Raw genomic sequence first — 21,047 nt, forward strand, 5'->3', positions numbered from 1 at the left:
CTCCAAACTGCCATTTTTAGATCTCTCCACAGGTGTTCTATGGGATTCAGGTCTGGACTCATTGCTGGCCACCTTAGAAGTCTCCAGTGCTTTCTCTCAAACCATTTTCTAGTGCTTTTTGAAGTGTGTTTTGGGTCATTGTCCTGCTGGAAGACCCATGACCTCTGAGGGAGACCCAGCTTTCTCATACTGGGCCCTACATTATGCTGCAAAATTTGTTGGCAGTCTTCAGACTTCATAATGCCATGCACACGGTCAAGCAGTCCAATGCCAGAGGCAGCAAAGCAACCCCAAAACATCAGGGAACCTCCGCCATGTTTGACTGTAGGGACCGGGTTCTTTTCTTTGAATGCCTCTTTTTTTCTCATGTAAACTCTATGTTGATGCCTTTGCCCAAAAAGCTCTACTTTTGTCTCATCTGACCAGAGAACATTCTTCCAAAACGTTTTAGGCTTTTTCAGGTAAGGTTTGGCAAACTCCAGCCTGGCTTTTTATGTCTCGGGGTAAGAAGTAGAGTCTTCCTGGGTTTCCAACCATAAAGTCCCTTTTCATTCAGACGCCGACGGATAGTACGGGTTGACACTGTTGTACCCTCGGACTGCAGGGCAGCTTGAACTTGTTAGGATGTTAGTCGAGGTTCTTTATCCAACATCCACACAATCTTGCGTTGAAATCTCTTGTCAATTTTTCTTTTCCGTCCACATCTAGGGAGGTTAGCCACAGTGCCATGGGCTTTAAACTTCTTGATGACACTGCGCACGGTAGACACAGGAACATTCAGGTCTTTAGAGATGGACTTGTAGCCTTGAGATTGCTCATGCTTCCTCACAATTTGGTTTCTCAAGTCCTCAGACAGTTCTTTGGTCTTCTTTCTTTTCTCCATGCTCAATGTGGTACACACAAGGACACAGGACAGAGGTTGAGTCAACTTTAATCCATGTCAACTGGCTGCAAGTGTGATTTAGTTATTGCCAACACCTGTTAGGTGCCACAGGTAAGTTACAGGTGCTGTTAATTACACAAATTAGAGAAGCATCACATGATTTTTCGAACAGCGCCAATACTTTTGTCCACCCCCTTTTTATGTTTGGTGTGGAATTATATCCAATTTGGCTTTGGGACAATTCTTTTAGTGTTTTTTCATTTAAGACAAATTAAATGAAGATAATAATACCAAAGAATTTGTGTTTGCAATCATTTTCAGGAAGAAACTGAGTATTATCTGACAGAATTGCAGGGGTGTGAATACTTTTGGCCATGACTGTAGGTACTGTTTGTGGTATTTGAGGGGTTTTACTGAGTCCATCTAATTATTATTTATTCAATTTAAAGGCACAATTTTTATGTATATACGGTACATGGAAAACATTATACAGCAGTACTGAGTAGCGTTGCTGTGAATCCAGCACTGAAGTGAAATAAACTTGCTAGAAGCTGCAGCACGATCTGCTTGTGCCTGCCTGATCTTTCAATATACACTGTACTGCGTGTTCCTCACTCTTCTTCCCCCTCCATATAGTTAAAAAAAGAGCTGTAACTTGATATTTCAGTGAGCTGGCAGGCCATCTTGTTTTAACCAAGACTGATTTAAGCTTCTTCAGAGTGGATGATAGGGAATAAAGGACTTAAAAATGTAGAAGGAAGCACTCATTACAAAGTTTTTTGTTTTAACAATCTGTGCATGGATCAACAGTACAAGCAAAATAGGTGACCTTTTAGAAGGGAGAATGATGCAAGACAGGGAAATTCTTCACTAACATAAATGAACATAATATAAGTGCTATCATACTGTAAATAAATTCAAGTATCCAGGTCCAGATGAATTACATCCTAGGGTACTGAAGGAGATAGCAGAGGAAACTATTGAACCACTCCATAAATTTTGAAAATTATTGGAGAACAGTGAACAGTAGAAGTTTCAGAAGACTAGAGAAGTGCAAATGTTGTTCCTATCTTCAAAAACGGGAAGAAGGTGGACCCAGGGAACTAGAGGCCTGTGAGTCTAACTTCTATCTCAGAAAATGTCTTTGAACAAATTATTAGGCAACATATATGCAAGTAACAACTATTTGAAAAAATAATAATAGTAACAAAAGATCATTTAATAAATTACATTTCATTTTATTAGATATAGACACCAAACAAGGACAAATACATTAAAAACAATTTGACAAGACATAGTAAAAAAAAGAAAAGAAAAAACATAATAAAAACCAAGGCGGGCAGGTCAGCATATACAACACCACCAGTAATTGTCAAATGAAACAAATTTTAATCCTATAGTGTGAGACACTAGGAACACAGGGAAGCCAATCCACGACAATCTAAATAAATATAAAGTGCAGTGCACGTGTATTATTGCTCAATTGTTTTTATATTACAGCTTCACTGTTATCTCAGAGACCCACACTAAAAGTGTGGGCAGCAATCATTAACATCATAAAGAGCAGTGTCAGCAGCAGAAAAATACAGTAAATAAATTATAAAGACAAGTAATGAGAGAGAGATTCCAAAAATATCTTTAAAAAAAAAACTAGAACGGTAGACAGCAACTAAATGTTGTTTTTTTTTTTTAAAACAGCATAAACAGAATGGGAGGAATAGGGCTAAGCAACAGCTCGTGTGAAAAAGACTTGGGTATACTAATAGATCACAGACTGCACAAGTCAACAGTGTGATGCAGCAGCAAAAAAGGCAAACCCCATTCTGGTTTGCATTAACTGAAGAATACAATCTAGATCACGTTAAGCAATTATCCTCCTATATTCCTCTTTGGTCAGACGTCATCTGAAATATTGTGTCCAGTTCTGGGCACCACATTTAAAAAAAAAACAAAACGACATGAACAAACTAGAGAAAGTTCAGAGAAGAGCGGCCAGAACGGCAACTGGTCTGCAAACAATGACCTATGAGGAACGGCTACAGGATTTGGGAAGGTTTCGCTTGCAAAAGAGAAGACTGAGAGAAAACTTAATAGTAGTCTACAAATATCTCAAGAGCTGTCACACTGTAGAGGGATCAGTTTTATTCTCATTTGCACATGGAAAGACTAGAAGCAATGGGAGGAAACTGAATGGGAGGAGACACATTAGATATTAGAAAAAACGTTTTGACAGTGAGGATGATCAATGAGTGGAACAGGCTGCCGCGAGAGATGGCGAGTTCTCCTTCAAAGGAAGGCTTCAAACAGAGGCTGGACAGACATCTGTCTAAGATAGTTTAGTAAATCCTGCATTGAGCAGGGGGTTGGACACGATGGCCCTGGAGGTCCCTTCCAACTCAAAAATTCTATGATTCTATGCAGCTAATTCACTGCAGCAGCTTATCTTCCTGAATAATAAAATGATCGGCAGTTGAATTTCAGGATAGAGTCAGGAGACCCCCCATAGACGTTAGATGGTCTGCAGATGCGACCAAAGTTAGACACATTTTTCTTTTTTTAAAAGATGGAAAAAAAAAAAAACTAAAAAAACAGCAAACTGCTTTTTGTATCCTTATAAAAAAATAGATCAAATTGGATAGTTACACAAATGTACAGTTGCTTCTCACAAAATTAGATAATCAAAAAGTTAATTTATTTCAGTTCTTCAATACAAAAAACTAAACTCCTATATTATATAGTCATTACAGAGTGATCTATTTCTAGTATTTATTTCAGTTAATGTTGATAATTATGGTTTACAGCCAATGAAAACCCAAAAGTCATTATCTCGGTAAATTAGAATACTTTATAACACTGTCAGGGTGAAAATATATATCTTTATACCTTTTTGTACTTTTATATATCTTATACTGTGAAACAATAAGTTTTTCCTATGCTTGCAGATATAACTGTATTTAAAATGGCTGCCAGTATTCACCTTTACCCTAGTTTTTGTCTCTGAGTGAAGAAGTATCATTTCTTCTGAAATTGAAACTTCAGGAATGTGAAGAAAGGAGGATTCGCCAGGAAATATCAGAACAAATCAGAAAGGACTGAATACTAGACATATACTGCTTAAACCCCGCCTAATGCATTCCTTTTCTTAGAACAATATAGTACTGTGTATTTGGAAATAAACGCAGTTGTTGTGATCGTTGCCGATACTAGTAGACGCACGGGCATCAACTGAGATTGAACCAGCTATTTGTCTGACTCATTCTTACCCGGTACCAGATGCTCGGGTCATACTTTAATTTGGAATGACTGGTGAATGAGGGTTATTGTCGTGATGACCCCGACAATTTGGCGCTTCCAACGTGGGGCGTGGCCAGTGATCCGAGACCCCTGGACCCATGCCTGGATGTCCGTGGATGACACCCGCAGTGGCTGACCTCGAGGACTGATCACCCTCCAAACACGGTAAGTGGAGATCATATACTTTGTATGTGTCACACTTGCTAGTGTCTCAGCCGTTATTGGTTTGTCTGTGGTCTCCTTGGGTCCGAGAGGTGACCGGTCGAGTGGTGAGACCGAGCGCGATCCCGTGCCACGCTCTGAACCAGCAACTGAGAGACGTCGCATCCTGCGCGTCCTCGTGTACACCATACCTCCTCCACCGGTCATTGTACTCCATTCAACCACCCTACCCGTGACTATTGTCTAGTAGTGAAGTGGAGTGAAAGATTGAGCAAGTTGTAGATTGTGGGGCGGCCTAGAGAAAGGGATAGGAGACGCAGCCTCTGTGATATTGTACTAACAGGTAATTAAGACGTCCCAAGTGGGGGACCACCAGAATTTTGAGTACAAACAGGTAATTATGACGCCCCGTACGGGACCACCAGAAACAGGTAATTAAGACGTCCCGAAACGGGACCACCAGAAATAGGTAATTATGACGCCCCGTACGGGACCACCAGAATTTTTGTGGAGGGCTCTCACAAGGAGACCGCCTCCCAACGGTTTAGAATATCGTGACAGGATAGTCTGTTAATCACTGTTGTTCAGGTTAGGGACAGGAAATATTGAGCGCGAGGCTCTTTTCCTTATACGTTGAGCGAGAGGCTCCGTATTTTAGAACACAGTGTTGATATCGCTGTCAGTGGCCTACTGCAGGAGGACACAGTATTCTGTGAGTCATGCTGCGTCTCTTAAAGCAAAAGAAGTCCGTGCCCCACAAGTTAAATGAGGATGCTGTGGAAGTCAAGACAATAGTAGAGTCACGGGAAGGCAAGAGGGCAGTCAAGAATGTTGAGAGGTTGTACAAGCATGTAGGATTGCCCTCGTCAGGGAGATTGCAGCCGTCTATATGGCGCAATCTCATAGAAAATAAAAGGGGCATATTGAAAGATAAAGGATTGTTAGAACAAGCGCAAGCTCATCTGCGACTTGCGCGAGGCTTAAAGAACGAAGCATGGAAAGAGGTTGATGGAGAGGGAGGATCAGAGGAAGGTTTTGTAGAAATTAAGTCTGAGAACTGCTGTATTCCGTTTCTGTGTTTATCTCTAAAATATCCGATGGGAGGGGTCAAGCCGCTGCGCTATTGCTTTTCTCCTTTCTCTGTGTAGAGGAATGCTGTGATTTTTCTTATATCCGTGTTTCTGGTAGGGAGGGGGCAGTATGTGGCTGCGTTCCAAGGTTTCTCTGTATCTTCTTGGTGTAGTACGCGCTGGTAGATCTGTGTTTTGTTTAAGGCGACAATATTGTTTTGAAGTACAAAGAAATATTGTAAATTGAAGGTGAAATCTAGTGCCTAGTTTTAGAAGGAAATTTGTAAGTGATTGTTTGATTATCAGTGTAATTGAAAGATTGGTAAAAGATTCACCTGCTTCAAGTTGAGTGATTGATATAGCAAATTGAGGATCAACAAAGGAGGAAAATAGCAAGTGAATAAATGGTGTCTGAGAGAGTGCAGCAAGACGAAAGTAAGGTGTATTATGAATGTTTTGATGCTTAAAAGTCCGACTATGACTGACACATTACTGCTACGGTCATACCTTTGTATAACCAGAGACCCAGACAAGACAGATGGACTGTGATCAGACAAACCCAGACTGGAGAAATACTTGTAAGATCTGTGCTGCAACCCGACCTAAGAGAATTGCACTGAATTCTGTCCAGACAAGATCACATGTAGTGATATAAGAAACTGACACAGGATTGTGGTTGGTGGATAGTGGGGACATTAACTTTTGGGAGTAGGCTGACAGTAATCCTTTTGGGAAGGAGCTGTAGACCAGCATGTCATGTCACTCCCACCACCAGAGAACCAACCACATCAGGTAGGGTAAAACAGATACAGGAGTATTATCCCTGGAGGCCCTCTGACTAGCTAGCTACGCTAAAATAATTGGCTGACCCTGAGAACCAACCTTTCCCATTTTTCAGATAAAGACAATATGATGGACGTATAAGTGCACCTGGGCAGGCCTAGGGAGTTAGTGAGCACAAAAGCAGGTGACTTGCTAGGACACATAATTAAGACACATACAGATGTGACAAAAGGAGAGTGTGTGAAGATGTATTTTGGACAGTTACAGCTGAAATGGGAAGACATGGGGTACAGTCCAGTAAACCCACTTGATGTTAAAGTATTGGTAAATACATTCATTGACGGTATGACCAAAGACTTACGAGATGCAAATACAGAGACCTGTTGCTTATTACAGCGGCCGCCTGGATATGGTGGCAAGAGGAAGTTCCTCCTGTGTTCGGCCTGTGTTGTCTGTCCAGCTGTTGCTACACAAGTTTTCAGAGATTGTTTTGGATCACCCACTGACTGTCCATACCCCATATGATGTACATAGTATCCTTAACCAAGTACAACCTGGCCACCTGTCCATGGCCAGACAGCTGCGACTTCAGTGTGCTATTCTCATGCCTACTAATGAGACTTGAAAAGGTGCACTGCCCTAAACCCCGCTACTCTTCTCCTAGTTCCTATGGATCCAAAGGGGGGAATGAGGAGTAGGTGACATGAAAAAGGACACTCTTTTTCTTTCTAGAATGGATCCAGAGGAACAAGATCAGATTTCCAAACCACATGATTGTCTAGAATTGATGTCTCAGGAAACGGCTGGTCTCCCTATTGTCTCTAGTGTGCCTATTCCCATTTTTCAGATAAAGACAATATGATGGACGTATAAGTGCACCTGGGCAGGCCTAGGGAGTTAGTGAGCACAAAAGCAGGTGACTTGCTAGGACACATAATTAAGACACATACAGATGTGACAAAAGGAGAGTGTGTGAAGATGTATTTTGGACAGTTACAGCTGAAATGGGAAGACATGGGGTACAGTCCAGTAAACCCACTTGATGTTAAAGTATTGGTAAATACATTCATTGACGGTATGACCAAAGACTTACTAGATGCAAATACAGAGACCTGTTGCTTATTACAGCGGCCGCCTGGATACGGTGGCAAGAGGAAGTTCCTCCTGTGTTCGGCCTGTGTTGTCTGTCCAGCTGTTGCTACACAAGTTTTCAGAGATTGTTTTGGATCACCCACTGACGGTCCATACCCCACATGATGTACATAGTATCCTTAACCAAGTACAACCTGGCCACCTGTCCATGGCCAGACAGCTGCGACTTCAGTGTGCTATTCTCATGCCTACTAATGAGACTTGAAAAGGTGCACTGCCCTAAACCCCGCTACTCTTCTCCTAGTTCCTATGGATCCAAAGGGAGGAATGAGGAGTAGGTGACATGAAAAAGGACACTCTTTTTCTTTCTAGAATGGATCCAGAGGAACAAGATCAGATTTCCAAACCACATGATTGTCTAGAATTGATGTCTCAGGAAACGGCTGGTCTCCCTATTGTCTCTAGTGTGCCTATTCTAATGCTGATTTTGAGCTTTTTGTAGATGGATCCCGTCACCAAGATGACCAAGGACGCTTCTGTACCAGATATGTTGTGGTCTCAGAACATGAGGTAATCAAGGCAGAGTCAATGCCAGCTCATATGTCTGCACAAGAAGCAGAGCTCAAGGCGCTCACAGAAGCGTGCAAACTAGCAGAAGGTAAGACTGTAAATATCTACACTGATTCCAGGTATGCTTTTGGCATTGCACACGATTATGGGCCTATCTGGAGAGCCAGGGCTTTCCGGACAGCAAATGGCCACCCCATTAAATATGCTGAGGCAGTCCAGCAACTTATGAATGCACTACAGCTTCCCACCCAAGCAGGCATCATAAAGGTAAAGGCACTGATGGACAGGCAAAGGGTAACGCACTGGCAGACCAGGCTGCCAAGAAAGCAGCAAGCACTCCTGTAGCCTCTAAAGTATGTAACCTGGACACCCCACACCTGGACATCCCACCATCTCCACTTGTGTCGAAAGACATCTTAGCCCGGTTACAAGAACAGGCAAGCAAGGAGGAGAAAAATAGGTGGCAAGAGATAGGGGCTTGCTCTGATACCGTCACTGGACTGTGGGGGAGGGGTGAAAAGGTCTGCCTACCACAGGTACTGTACCCAATGATGGCACAGGTTCTGCACGGGAATGTGCACCACTCGAAGATGGCCATGTGTGACACCCTACAGAAACAATGGATTGCCCCCGGGTTTTCCACCTGCGCAGAAAGGCAGGTACAGAGCTGCATGATATGTGCCACACATAATCAGGGTAGGACAGTGAAAACTCCATCCAAACACACTCCCCGGCCCCTTTACCCATTCCAGAGACTGCAGATTGATTATATTCAGTTGCCTAGGGTAGGGACGTATGAGTATGTGTTGGTCTGCATTGATTTATTTTCAGGTTGGCCAGAAGCCTACCCAGTTGCCAAAGCTACGGCTAAGACAACGGCAAAGAAACTGATGGCTGAGATCATATGCAGGTATGGAGTTCCTGAAGTCATTGAAAGCGATCAGGGTTCCCATTTTACTGGAGAGATCATGTCAGAGGTAATGGCAGCACTGGGGGTAAGTCAAGCATTGCATACTCTATATTATCCGCAGAGCAGTGGAAAAGTGGAGACACTAAATGGAACTCTTAAGCCTAAAATCCAGAAGGCAATGGCAGAGACTGGTAAACCATGGACAGAATGCCTTCCTCTAGCTTTGTTTTCAGTAAGATATACCCCAAACAGGAAGACAGGACTGTCACTGTATGAGATTCTGTTTGGCAGGGGCCCCAATCTTGGATGTTTCTTTCCACAACAGTTGCAGCTTAAGTACCAGGACTTGACTAGCTATGTGCAGGCCTTACATGGACACCTTACCAAAGTGCATTTAACGGTCTTCAGTTCTCTTCCAGACCCAGACAAGGATCCTGGACACCACCCTTTTGTGCCAGGAGACCTGGTGTATGTGAAAAAGTTTGTGCGCAGAGATTGTCTCCAGCCAAGATTTGAAGGACCCCACACGGTGATCCTGGTCACCCCCACTGCAGTAAAACTTGAAGGAAAGAGCACCTGGATCCACGTCTCACATTGTAAACGAGACAGAACCAGTGTTTAGTCACAGTGGTGACTGAAGGGAAATGTTGCTGTTGTTTTTGATCTTGGGGTTGGGGGCCATCCTCGCCCCTACCTCTTCGGCCCCTATTGTAAATAAGAATCCTGGTCCCACTATTCTCTGGGTAAACCTGACAGCCCCGATAAATATCTGGTGATTTGATTTCTGTGATGTAGTCAAGTGCCATGTGACTCAACGGGTTGTAGAGGGAATCATCCAGTTTTATATGTGTGTTACCAGAAATGACAACAATAATTGTTATTATTGGTCAGATGCTGCCTGGAATACGGGGGATGATTGGGGATATAAACCTAGTGAAGCCATGTTCCCTAAGGATGGGACAGGTAGGAGTCTTCGTGAGAGAATGCATCTTACAGCCCTTCTGCAACCACTTAGGGGCTGTAAATGGGGTAGAAGCTGTCACCCCCTCCTCCTAAATCTTGAGAACCCCCAATCTGCTGACCTGCAGACGTTTGTACTGGGAAGACATTATCATTATGTATTTAATGATGGATACAATGGGAATTTAGGCCACATACAGCTCTGGGGATATTAGCTTCAGACCAACCAAGGCCCCTGTTACCAGTACAGCTAAAATAGGCCCAGGTGAGCGTTTGCAAAATGTAGTTAATGAAGTAATCCCCATTCCAGGTCTCAGTTGGCAAGAAGTTTTCTCCATAGAAACACAAACAGCCCCAAGGAAAAACCTATGGTTAGAATGGGTGAGATACAATGTAAGAGTCCAGAATATCTCTGTAGGATGTATTGCTTGTGCTGCTGCGAATACACACCTCTACACACATGCATTGCTTTTTCCTGATGACAACACCACTGCCTGTGTCATGAATCTGTTGAAAGGTCTGAAGCCCACTGATTGCCCAGACTACGTCCCACTAATTCATGAGAAACCCAAACTAAAGGTCCCAGGAGAAGTAACCGTATTAGCTGACAATTACACCTGCTATAATTCCCACAACACCACAGGTACACCAGTAGGGATCTTCGAGACAGGTTTCTGCAAAGAGAACAGTTCTCTAGATACTGACTTGCTAATTAAACATACACAATGTATGTACCGACATTTATTGGTTATGTGGAGATGGTAAGCTCCGTCCAAGGTTGCCTAATGCCTGGATAGGTCAATGCACCCTTGTTAAACTAGCCATGCAGTTCAAGATTTTACCTTGGGATCCAGAGATACCTGATGAACCTACCAGAAAGAGGAGAAGCCTTGATCAGCTCCATATGAGTTATGAAGAAGACCCACTGATATATATTGATGCTATTGGAGTGCCAAGGGGGGTGCCTGACCAGTTTAAAGCTCAGAACCAGATTTATGCCGGTTTTGCTTCTATAATCCCACAGGTGCAGATTAATAAAAATGTTGAATGGATCAATTACATATATTACAGTGAACAAAGGTTCGTCAATTTTAGCCAAGATGCCTTTCAGGGTATAGTTGAGGAATTGGGCCCTAATACTAGAATGACCCTTCAAAACCGGTTAGCCCTTGATATGATTTTAGCTGAGAAAGGAGGAGTTTGTGGGATGGTAGGAGAAGAATGTTGTACCTATATCCCTCAGAACTCTGGAGTGAATGGAAAAACCATGATAGCCCTTAAAAAGATAACTGGGTTAGCAGCAGAATTGAAAACTAATGCAGGAGTAGAAACATCTTTCTTTTCCAGTTGGTTGGGTGGGCTCAAGGGATTCCTTCAACAAGCTTGTTTGGTACTGATTGCCCTCTTTATAATTGGATCGATAATTCTCTGTTGTGTTATTCCCTTGTATAAAAAGGTTATTGCCAAAGCAATTCCGACTGGCACCTTCCTCAATCAAGAAGTAGACCCACTAGAGTATGATGGTACTGATCCAGGGGAGATCCCTAAGTATGTCCCCCTCAAGAGAGTAGACAAAACCCCCTATTCTCAGATGATAGTCTACGTTCACATTTGCGGTCTGCGCCGCAGCGTCGGGCGCCGCAGCGTCGCCGCATGCGTCATGCGCCCCTATATTTAACATGGGGGCGCATGGACATGCGTCGCACTTGCGTTTTGCGCCGCATGCGTCACTGCGGCGCACGCGTTCGGGCGCAGAGGACGCAGCAAGTTGCATTTTTGCTGCGTCCAAAATCAATCAAAAAAAGGACGCATGCGGCGCAAAACGCAGCGTTGTGCATGCGTTTTGCTGCGTTTTTGTTTGCGTTGTGCGTTGCGGCGCCGACGCTGCAGCGCACAACGCAAATGTGAACGTAGCCATACTAAGAGACCTAGTTTAGGGACAGTGGGAGAACTCCATGTGAGGTTAGTGAAGGGTTCAGCTGCCTGGAGGCCTCTCGCTACGGGAGAGTTTCTGAGGTGTCTGAATGAAGAAATCCACTTCCCCTTTCCCCATCACATGGACAGTCTCGAAGGATCTTTTTTTTAAGGGAAAAACTTAGTGTTTAGGGGGGATTGTCAGGGTGAAAATATATATCTTTATACCTTTTTGTACTTTTCTATATCTTATACTGTGAAACAATAAGTTTTTCCTATGCTTGCAGATATAACTGTATTTAAAATGGCTGCCAGTATTCACCTTTACACTAGTTTTTGTCTCTGAGTGAAGAAGTATAATTTCTTCTGAAATTTAAACTTCAGGAATGTGAAGAAAGGAGGATTCGCCAGGAAATATCAGAACAAATCAGAAAGGACTGAATACTAGACATATACTGCTTAAACCCCGCCTAATGCATTCCTTTTCTTAGAACAATATAGTACTGTGTATTTGGAAATAAACGCAGTTGTTGTGATCGTTGCCGACACTAGTAGACGCACGGGCATCAACTGAGATTGAACCAGCTATTTGTCTGACTCATTCTTACCCGGTACCAGATGCTCGGGTCATACTTTAATTTGCAATGACTGGTGAATGAGGGTTATTGTCGTGACGACCCCGACAACACCAGCTTGAAAAAATTATTTTAACATCCAAAATGTTGGCCTACTGAAATGTATGTTCAGTAAATGCACTCAACAACACTTGGTCTGGGCTCCTTTTGCATCAATTACTGCATTAGTGCGGAATGACATGGAGGCGATCAGCCTGTGGAACTGCTGAGGTGTTATGGAAGCCCAGGTTGCTTTGATAGCAGCCTTCAGCTCATCTGCATTTTGTTGGGTCTGGTGTTGCTCATCTTCCTCTTGACAAAACCGTATAGATTCTGTATGGGGTTAAGGTCAGGCAAGTTTGTTGGCCAATCAAGCACAATGATACTGGTGTTTCTAAACCAGGTATTGGTACTTTTGGCAGTGTGGACAGGTGCCAAGTCCGGCTGGAGAATGAAATTTCCTTCTCCAAAAAGCTTGTCGGTAGAGGGAAGCATGAAGTGCTCTACAATTTCCTGGCAGATGGCTGCGCTGAGTTCGTCTTCATAAAACACAGTGGACGTACACCAGCAGACGACATGGCTCCCCAAACCATTACTGATTGTGGAAACTTCTCACTAGACCTCAAGCAGCTTGGATTGTGGCCTCTCCACTCTATATCCAGACTTCGGGACCTTGATTTCCAAATGAAATGCAAAATTTACTTTCATCTGAAAACAACACCTTGGACCACTGAGCAACAGTCAAGTTCTTTTTCTCCTTGGCCCAGGTAAGACGCTTCTGGCATTGTCTATTGGTCACGAGTACGACACTTGTAGCCCATGTCCTGGAGATGTCTGTCTGTGGTGGCTCTTGAAGCAATGACTCCAGCAGCAGTCCACTCCTTGTGAATCTCGCCCAAATTTTTGAATGGCCTTTTCTTAACAATCGTTTCAAGGCTGCGGTTATCCTGGTTGCTTGTGCAACTTTTTCTACCACACTTTTTCCTTCCACTCAACTTTCCATTATATGCTTGGATACAGCACTCTGAACAGCCAGCTTCTTTAGTAATGACCTTTTGTGGCTTAGCCTCCTTGTGGAGTGTGTCAATGACTGCCTTCTGGACATCTGTCAAGTCAGCAGTTTTCCCCATGATTGTGGAGCCTACTGAAACAGACTAAGGGACCTTTTTAAACACTTAGGAAGCTTTTGCAGATGTGTTTTATTATTCTAATTTACTGAGATAATGAATTTTGTGTTTTCATCGGCTGTGAGCCATAATCATTAACAGAAATAAACACTTGAAATAGATTACTCTGTTTGTAATGACTCTATATAGTATATGAGTTTCACTTTTTGTATTGAAGAACTGAAATAAATTATCTTTTTGATGATATTCTAATTTTATGAGAAACAACTGTATGTCAAGAGGATAGCCATTACAGATAGAATACAATATCTGTTTAAATCCAGTTCTTTTTTTTCAGCAGAAGCAGGCTGTATGGAGTCAAATTGACGATTCCTCAAAAGATGATCTCAAGGGAGATAAAAATGGGTACAGTGGGTGCAGAAAGTATTCAAACCCTTGTAAATTTTTCACTCGGTTTCATTGCAGCCATTTGGTAAATTCAAAAAAGTTCATTTTTTTCTAAATGTATACTCTGCACCCCATCTTGACTGAAAAAAACGAAAATGTAGTAATTTTTGCAAATTAAAAAAAGAAAAACTGAAATTTTACATGATCATAAGTATTCAGACCCTTGGCTCAGTATTGAGTAGAAGCACCCTTTTGAGCTAGTACAGCCATGAGTCTTCTTGGGAATGATGCAACAAGTTTTTCACACCTGGATTTGGGGATCCTCGGCCATTCTTCCTTATACTCAATTGAGTTTAGGTCAGGGTTCTGGCTGGGTCAGTCAAGAATGGTCACAGAGTTGTCCTGAAGCCACAACTTTGTTATTTTAGCTGTGTGTTTAGGTTAATTGTCTTATTGGAAGGTGAACTTTTGGCCAAGTCTGAGGCTAGAGCACACTGGAAGAGATTTTCATCTAGGATTTCTCTGTACTTGGCCGCTTTCATGTTTCCTTCAATGGCAACCAGTCATCCTGTCCCTGCAGTTGAAAAACACGCCCATAGCATGATGCTGCCACCACCATGTTTCACAGTTGGGATTGTATTGGGCAGGTGATGAGCAGTGCCTGGTTTTCTTCACACATACTGCTTAGAATTATCACCAAAAAGGTCTATCTTTGTCTCATCAGACTAGAGAATCTTATTTCTCATAGTCTGGGAGTCCATCATGTGATTTTTTAGCAAACTTTATGCGGGCTTTCACATGTCTTGCACTGAGGAGAGGCTTCCGTCGAGCCATTCTGCCATAAAGCTCTGACTGGTGGAGGGCCGCAGTGATAGTGTCACGGGAAGCCTAGGTAGGCAAGAGCTAATAACCAAGGCCCCTGCGATTTCCCTCAACTCTGGGAAACCCTGACTGACCCTTCTCCCAGAGTTTACACTGATGGTGTACATGTCTGGGCCTCCACCCTCACCCTGTCTCCTGTTTCAACCCTAGGCTGAAACCACCACCCACCACCCAGTGAAGAGACCACACACCAATACCCACAGTTAGCACAGGCAAGGATAATGGAAAATATGCACCACGCTGCAGTCACACAGGAATACACTAAGTGCACAGGGCAAAACAAAACAAATAAAGGAAGGAGAAAATATGACAAAGGGAAATACACCACCGGATACGAAACTCCTTCTCCTAGACCACCACTCCAGCCCGAGATAACCAAGCACACGACAGAAGCTATAATCGGTGACGCCCAAAGCCCAGCAAAACTATTTAAAGGCAGTGGGCGTGACTCAGCCCTCAACCCGAGTACCAGCCAGATTAACCCCGGATAATCTGGATCGAATCTAACCGGCGCCACTGTGCATATAGTGGACAAATGAGGTATTACCGCTGTCTGTCGGACGCCCTAGTGTGAACAGCGTCCGACATGACAGATAGTTGACTTTGTGGAACTTTCTCCCATCTCCCTACTGCATCTCTGGAGCTCAGTCACAGTGATCTTGGGGTTCTTCTTTACCTCTCTCACCAAGGCTCTTCTCTCATGATTGCTCAGTTTGGCTGGACGGCCAGGTCTAGGAAGACTTCTGGTGGTCCCAAACTTCTTCCATTTAAGGATTATGGAGGCCACTGTGCTCTTAGGAACCTTGAGTGCTGCAAAAATTGTGTTGTAAGCTTGGCCAGATCTGTGCCTTGCCACAATTCTGTCTCTGAGCTCCTTGGCCAGTTCCTTTGACCTCATGATTCTCATTTGGTCTGACATACACTGTGAGCTGTGAGGTCTTATATAGACAGGTCTGTGCCTTTACAAATCAAGTCCTATCAGTTTAATTAAACACAGCTGGACTCCAAGGAAGGAGTAGAACCATCTCAAGGAGGATCACAAGGAAATGGACAGCATGTGACTTAAATATGAGTGTCTGAGCAAAGGGTCTAAAGAATTATGACCAAGTGATTTAATTTTTTTATTTATTAAATTTGCAAAAATTTCTACATTTGTTTTTTCAGTCAAAATGGGGTGCAGAGTGTACATTAATGTGAAAAAAATGAACTTTTTTGAATTTACCAAATGGCTGCAATGAAATAGCGAAAAATGTAAAGGGGTCTGAATACTATCCGTACTCACTGTAGGTTTGAAGATAAACACCTGTTTTTTTGTTTTCCATGGAGATAAAGCCATCACAGGAATAAGAGATAGCGATTACAAACCCTTGAATGGAGCATCGTCCATCAAGATTTCATTATAAGCTTCAAGTAGCAGATTCACCTAAGGCTACTTTCACATTAGCGTCGTACGACGCACGACGAATTGCGTCGTTGCAACGTACCGACGCAAGCAGTGAAAGCGCCGCACAAGGGGGGCAGCGGATGCTGTTTTTCAACGCATCCGCTGCCCCATTGTGAGGTGCGGGGAGGAGGGGGCGGAGTTCCGGCCGCGCATGCGCACCAAAAAACGTTACATGCAACGTTTTTTGGTGGCGACGTGTGTCAATGCGTCGCACTGCGTTGCTAATGCAAGTCTATAGAGAAAAAACGCATCCTGCAAGCACTTTTGCAGGATGCGTTTTTTCTACAAAACGACGCATAGCGATGTGCAGTGCACGACGCTAGTGTGAAAATAGCCTAAGGCAAAACAGTATTTCCATCGCACTTCAAATGAATACACACTTATAAATAACCTAAAGTAAGACATAAAAGTAGAGTTAAAGGGAACCAGTCACCCCCCTTTCCCCGGCGTTTTTAACTAAAAGAGCCACCTTGTGCAGCACTAACGCTGCATTCTGTCACGGTGGCTCTTTTAGTTGGGGTCCCTACCAACGCTGAACTACTGTATACGTTTTTAGAATTTGCCTTTCCTATCTGTAGTTTGTCGGGGGGGGGGCATGTCTTTTCCTCCCTGACACAATCGCCTCCCAGCCATCACTCAGGACCTCCGGGCACCGCCTCCACTTCCTTCATTAACGTCCCCGGCACCTGCACTGTAAGTTCCTATCATGTGATGGTAGTCGAAGGGCAGCACAAACTGCACATGCCCGGTGAAAAAAAACTTACAGTGCAGGCGCCGGGGACGTTAATGAAGGAAGTGGAGGCGGTGCCCGGAGGCCCTGAGTGATGGCTAGGAGGCGTTTGTGTCAGGGGGGAAAAGACATGCCTCCCTGACAAACTACAGGTAGGAAAGGCAAATTCTAAAAACGAATAGTTCAGCAGTGGCAGGGACCCCAACTAAAAGAGCCACCTTGACAGAATGCAGCATTAGTGCTGCACAAGGTGGTTCTTTTAGTTAAAAATTCCTGGGGGGAGGGGGGGGTGACAGGTTCCCTTTAAGGAAGTATGAGACAGCAATATTTGAGAGCTTAGCAGAGGACTACTTACTTCAAGCCAGGGATGTCCAGTAGATTTGTAAGCCCCGTCCAGTTTAAGTCCAACAACTACCAGAAAAGAAAAAAAAAAACTAACTTGGCTTGTTATGACATTGTGCATACATACACATCGATAAACATGACCCACTGACAAGTCAGATGAACAGAATGACTGATTATTTTCTGACACCTGTCAACAAGTGAGATGCATAATGCAGCAAAAGAAATGGTATTTCTTGAGTATACACATAACAGTTGGCCACATCTTCCAAATGGCAGGATCAGAGGATCATCATGTGTATGGAGGCCTCCTGACAGATGATATCAGGGGAGATAAAAATCAGGACGTTTGATTTAACCCTGAATGGTCATGAGAATGCACAATATATACCTTGAGATTCAGGAACTTACATTGTGTGTAGATTCTTTAACGAGAACCTGTCAGCAGGATTTTGCCAAGTACAGCCAGGGCACAGATCCGTCAGTAACCTGCCTTCTATTTTATATATCACGTCGACAAAGTAATTTCTGTGGTCTTCGAAAAAAAAAAACTTGGTCTCCCACAAAATGGTGCTGTCGGTGGCACATGAACGGTCAAATCTGTTCTGATGTTGCCTTCACTGGCAAGATATCCTGAGCAGCGGCAATATATGTCCCCTCTTCTGTGATCTCCCGCGATGGTCCCCTGTACACATTGGGAAGTGCATGCGCAGATTGAGAACTCAAATCAATGCCTTGTAGTTGAGACTGCTAATCAGCCTCTGACAGCACCATTTTGCTGAAGACCTAATGTTTTTTTTTGGAGACCACATAAATTACTGCACCGGTGTGATATTTAAAATGCAGTGTCATTCAAAAAAAAAAGACAAGGGGGTCAGAGCACAAGAAAGGACCCTGACCACAGCCCTTCTCCGATGCATGGAAATATTATTACAGGACCCCGACCACAGCCCTGCTCCGATGCATGGAAATATCATTACAGGACCCTGACCGCAGCCCTGCTCCGATACATGGAAATATCATTACAGGACCCTGACCACAGCCCTGCTCCGATACATGGAAATATCATTACAGGACCCTGACCACAGCCCTGCTCCGATGCATGGAAATATCATTACAGGACCCCGACCACAGCCCTGCTCCGATACATGGAAATATTATTACAGGACCCCGACCACAGCCCTGCTCCGATGCATGGAAATATCATTTCAGGACCCCGACCACAGCCCTGCTCCGATGCATGGAAATATCATTACAGGACCCCGACCACAGCCCTGCTCCGATACATGGAAATATTATTACAGGACCCTGACCACAGCCCTGCTCCGATGCATGGAAATATCATTACAGGACCCTGACCACAGCCCTGCTCCGATGCATGGAAATATCATTACAGGACCCTGACCACAGCCCTGCTCCGATGCATGGAAATATCATTATAGGACCCTGACCACAGCCCTGCTCTGATGCATGGAAATACCATTACAGGACTCTGACCACAGCCCTGCTCCGATGCATGGAAATATTATTACAGGACCCTGACCACAGCCCTGCTCCAATGCATGGAAATACCATTACAGGACCCTGACCACAGCCCTGCTCCGATGCATGGAAATATCATTACAGGACCCTGACCACAGCCCTGCTCCGATGCATGGAAATATTATTACAGGACCCTGACCACAGCCCTGCTCCAATGCATGGAAATACCATTACAGGACCCTGACCACAGCCCTGCTCCGATGCATGGAAATATTATTACAGGACCCTGACCACAGCCCTGCTCCGATGCATGGAAATATCATTACAGGACCCTGACCACAGCCCTGCTCCAATGCATGGAAATACCATTACAGGACTCCGACCACAGCCCTGCTCCGATGCATGGAAATATCATTACAGGACCCTGACCACAGCCCTGCTCCGATGCATGGAAATATTATTACAGGACCCTGACCACAGCCCTGCTCCAATGCATGGAAATACCATTACAGGACCCTGACCACAGCCCTGCTCCGATGCATGGAAATATCATTACAGGACCCTGACCACAGCCCTGCTCCGATACATGGAAATATCATTACAGGACCCTGACCACAGCCCTGCTCCGATGCATGGAAATATTATTACAGGACCCTGACCACAGCCCTGCTCCAATGCATGGAAATACCATTACAGGACCCTGACCACAGCCCTGCTCCGATGCATGGAAATATTATTACAGGACCCTGACCACAGCCCTGCTCCGATGCATGGAAATATTATTACAGGACCCTGACCACAGCCCTGCTCCGATGCATGGAAATATTATTACAGGACCCTGACCACAGCCCTGCTCCAATGCATGGAAATATCATTACAGGAAAACTTCAAACACGGATAACACAAAAAACACAACGTATTTTTGCACCACAGGTATCATTTTAATGAGTATAACAGCACCAGTATTTAATTTAGCAATTAACTAATGCTAACTTACCGGTCGTTTAATGAAGAATATGGTTATAGCTCCGACGACTGGAAGATCACCTATCAATGGCTCTAGGATTACTCGTATCATCCCATGCAACTAATGAAAAAACATCAGAAACCGGTCACACATGGTGACAGGGGGCTAGAACATTTCAGAAATGTCACTTTACAATTCATCAAATCTATGTCTTGTCTCCATGACATGACTCACCTGCACCCCCTTAACTCCAGCTTTACAGAAATACTTCTTCACTTCAACATCTATTTCCATGTTTCCGACATAACTGTGGACAGTAGAGTTAGGTCAGTGTGGTATTGAGGGAAAAGCAACAATAAAAAGACAGGCATGGGTAACAAAGGGCCAGGTTTCTTGCCATCTAATCAATACAGGACACCTTCCAATTCGGTAAACCACAAGATGGGAAAACCAACTGATTCTATACAGCACTGCAATGGAAAGATGGAGCCTCGCACTTAGTCAGGAAGGATTTGGCTTGTTTCACCATTCTGTCAACTCACTGGTCCATAGAATACATTGGGATAATTGACTTTATTTTTCTCAAATAAATTCAACAAAACATAATAATAAACATTGTGAATTTATTTAGCAATGCATCTCAATGGGAAGTGAATCAGATATTATGCAGCCCAGATAAATGAGGAGGACATAGCTGCTTCTAAATGGTTAGTCTAGAAAAGGAGGAGTCAGCTGACTAAAGAGTTAAAGTCTCTCACTACTGAAAACAAACCCTCAGGAGACTGACTGCATTTACCTCTGTTTTTTGTCTCTGCTTTATAACCCCATACCTCCCAACTTTAAAAAAAAAAAAAAAAAAAGAAGAGGGACAGTTTATGCTGAGCACATTGCACACCACAGAATCTTTTGGCCATGCCCTTAATCACATCCATTTAAATCTCCTCTGGTCACAAAGAAAATGTTAGAAAGTGACAACTGAATAGTGTAAAAACAATGAATGCAGCAAAAACTAAACATGCTGGGATTGCATTTGTTTCCAGCATTTCATGTCATTTGGATTTTATTAACATTATTCAGTACAATTTATAGAAAAGTGGATGGTGTCAATCAAAACTACAACTTTTCCCACAAATAATACAAGCCCTCATACTAGGTCAATGAAAAAATGAAAACTATCAAATGAAAATTGGCCGTGGAAGCAAGGGTTTAAGTGGGTTTTTGTGGCGTGGAGCAAAAGTCTGCAGGCAATCTACGTGACCTTAGAACACTGAATTGTGACTGTGTGCGGTGCGCATGCTGTCTCAATTCCCCAATATATAAGCAGGTGGTCATGAATTGCACACAAGTGACATGACAGCATGTGAACCGCCCACTGTCGCGATTCAAGAGTTTGTAGGCACAGAGTACCTGCAGATTTGTCACAATCACCAACAA

The 21,047-nt window shown here is 43.7% G+C and overlaps 1 protein-coding gene across 1 annotated transcript in view; it reads right to left on the reverse strand.

The window, feature by feature from the left end:
- ESYT1 (extended synaptotagmin 1) overlaps positions 1-21,047 on the reverse strand; it is a 139,692-nt gene that overhangs the window by 68,998 nt on the left and 49,647 nt on the right. The window contains exons 5-7 of the mRNA XM_077297549.1: positions 19,848-19,920; positions 19,644-19,733; positions 17,178-17,233 (exon numbers count right to left, since the gene is read on the reverse strand). Coding sequence (XP_077153664.1) covers positions 17,178-17,233; positions 19,644-19,733; positions 19,848-19,920 — 219 coding nt within the window. The remainder of the gene's footprint in view (positions 1-17,177; positions 17,234-19,643; positions 19,734-19,847; positions 19,921-21,047) is intronic.

The sequence above is a fragment of the Ranitomeya variabilis genome, chromosome 3 (assembly GCF_051348905.1).
Source record: "Ranitomeya variabilis isolate aRanVar5 chromosome 3, aRanVar5.hap1, whole genome shotgun sequence".
In the NCBI taxonomy this organism is placed as follows: Eukaryota; Metazoa; Chordata; class Amphibia; order Anura; family Dendrobatidae; genus Ranitomeya; species Ranitomeya variabilis.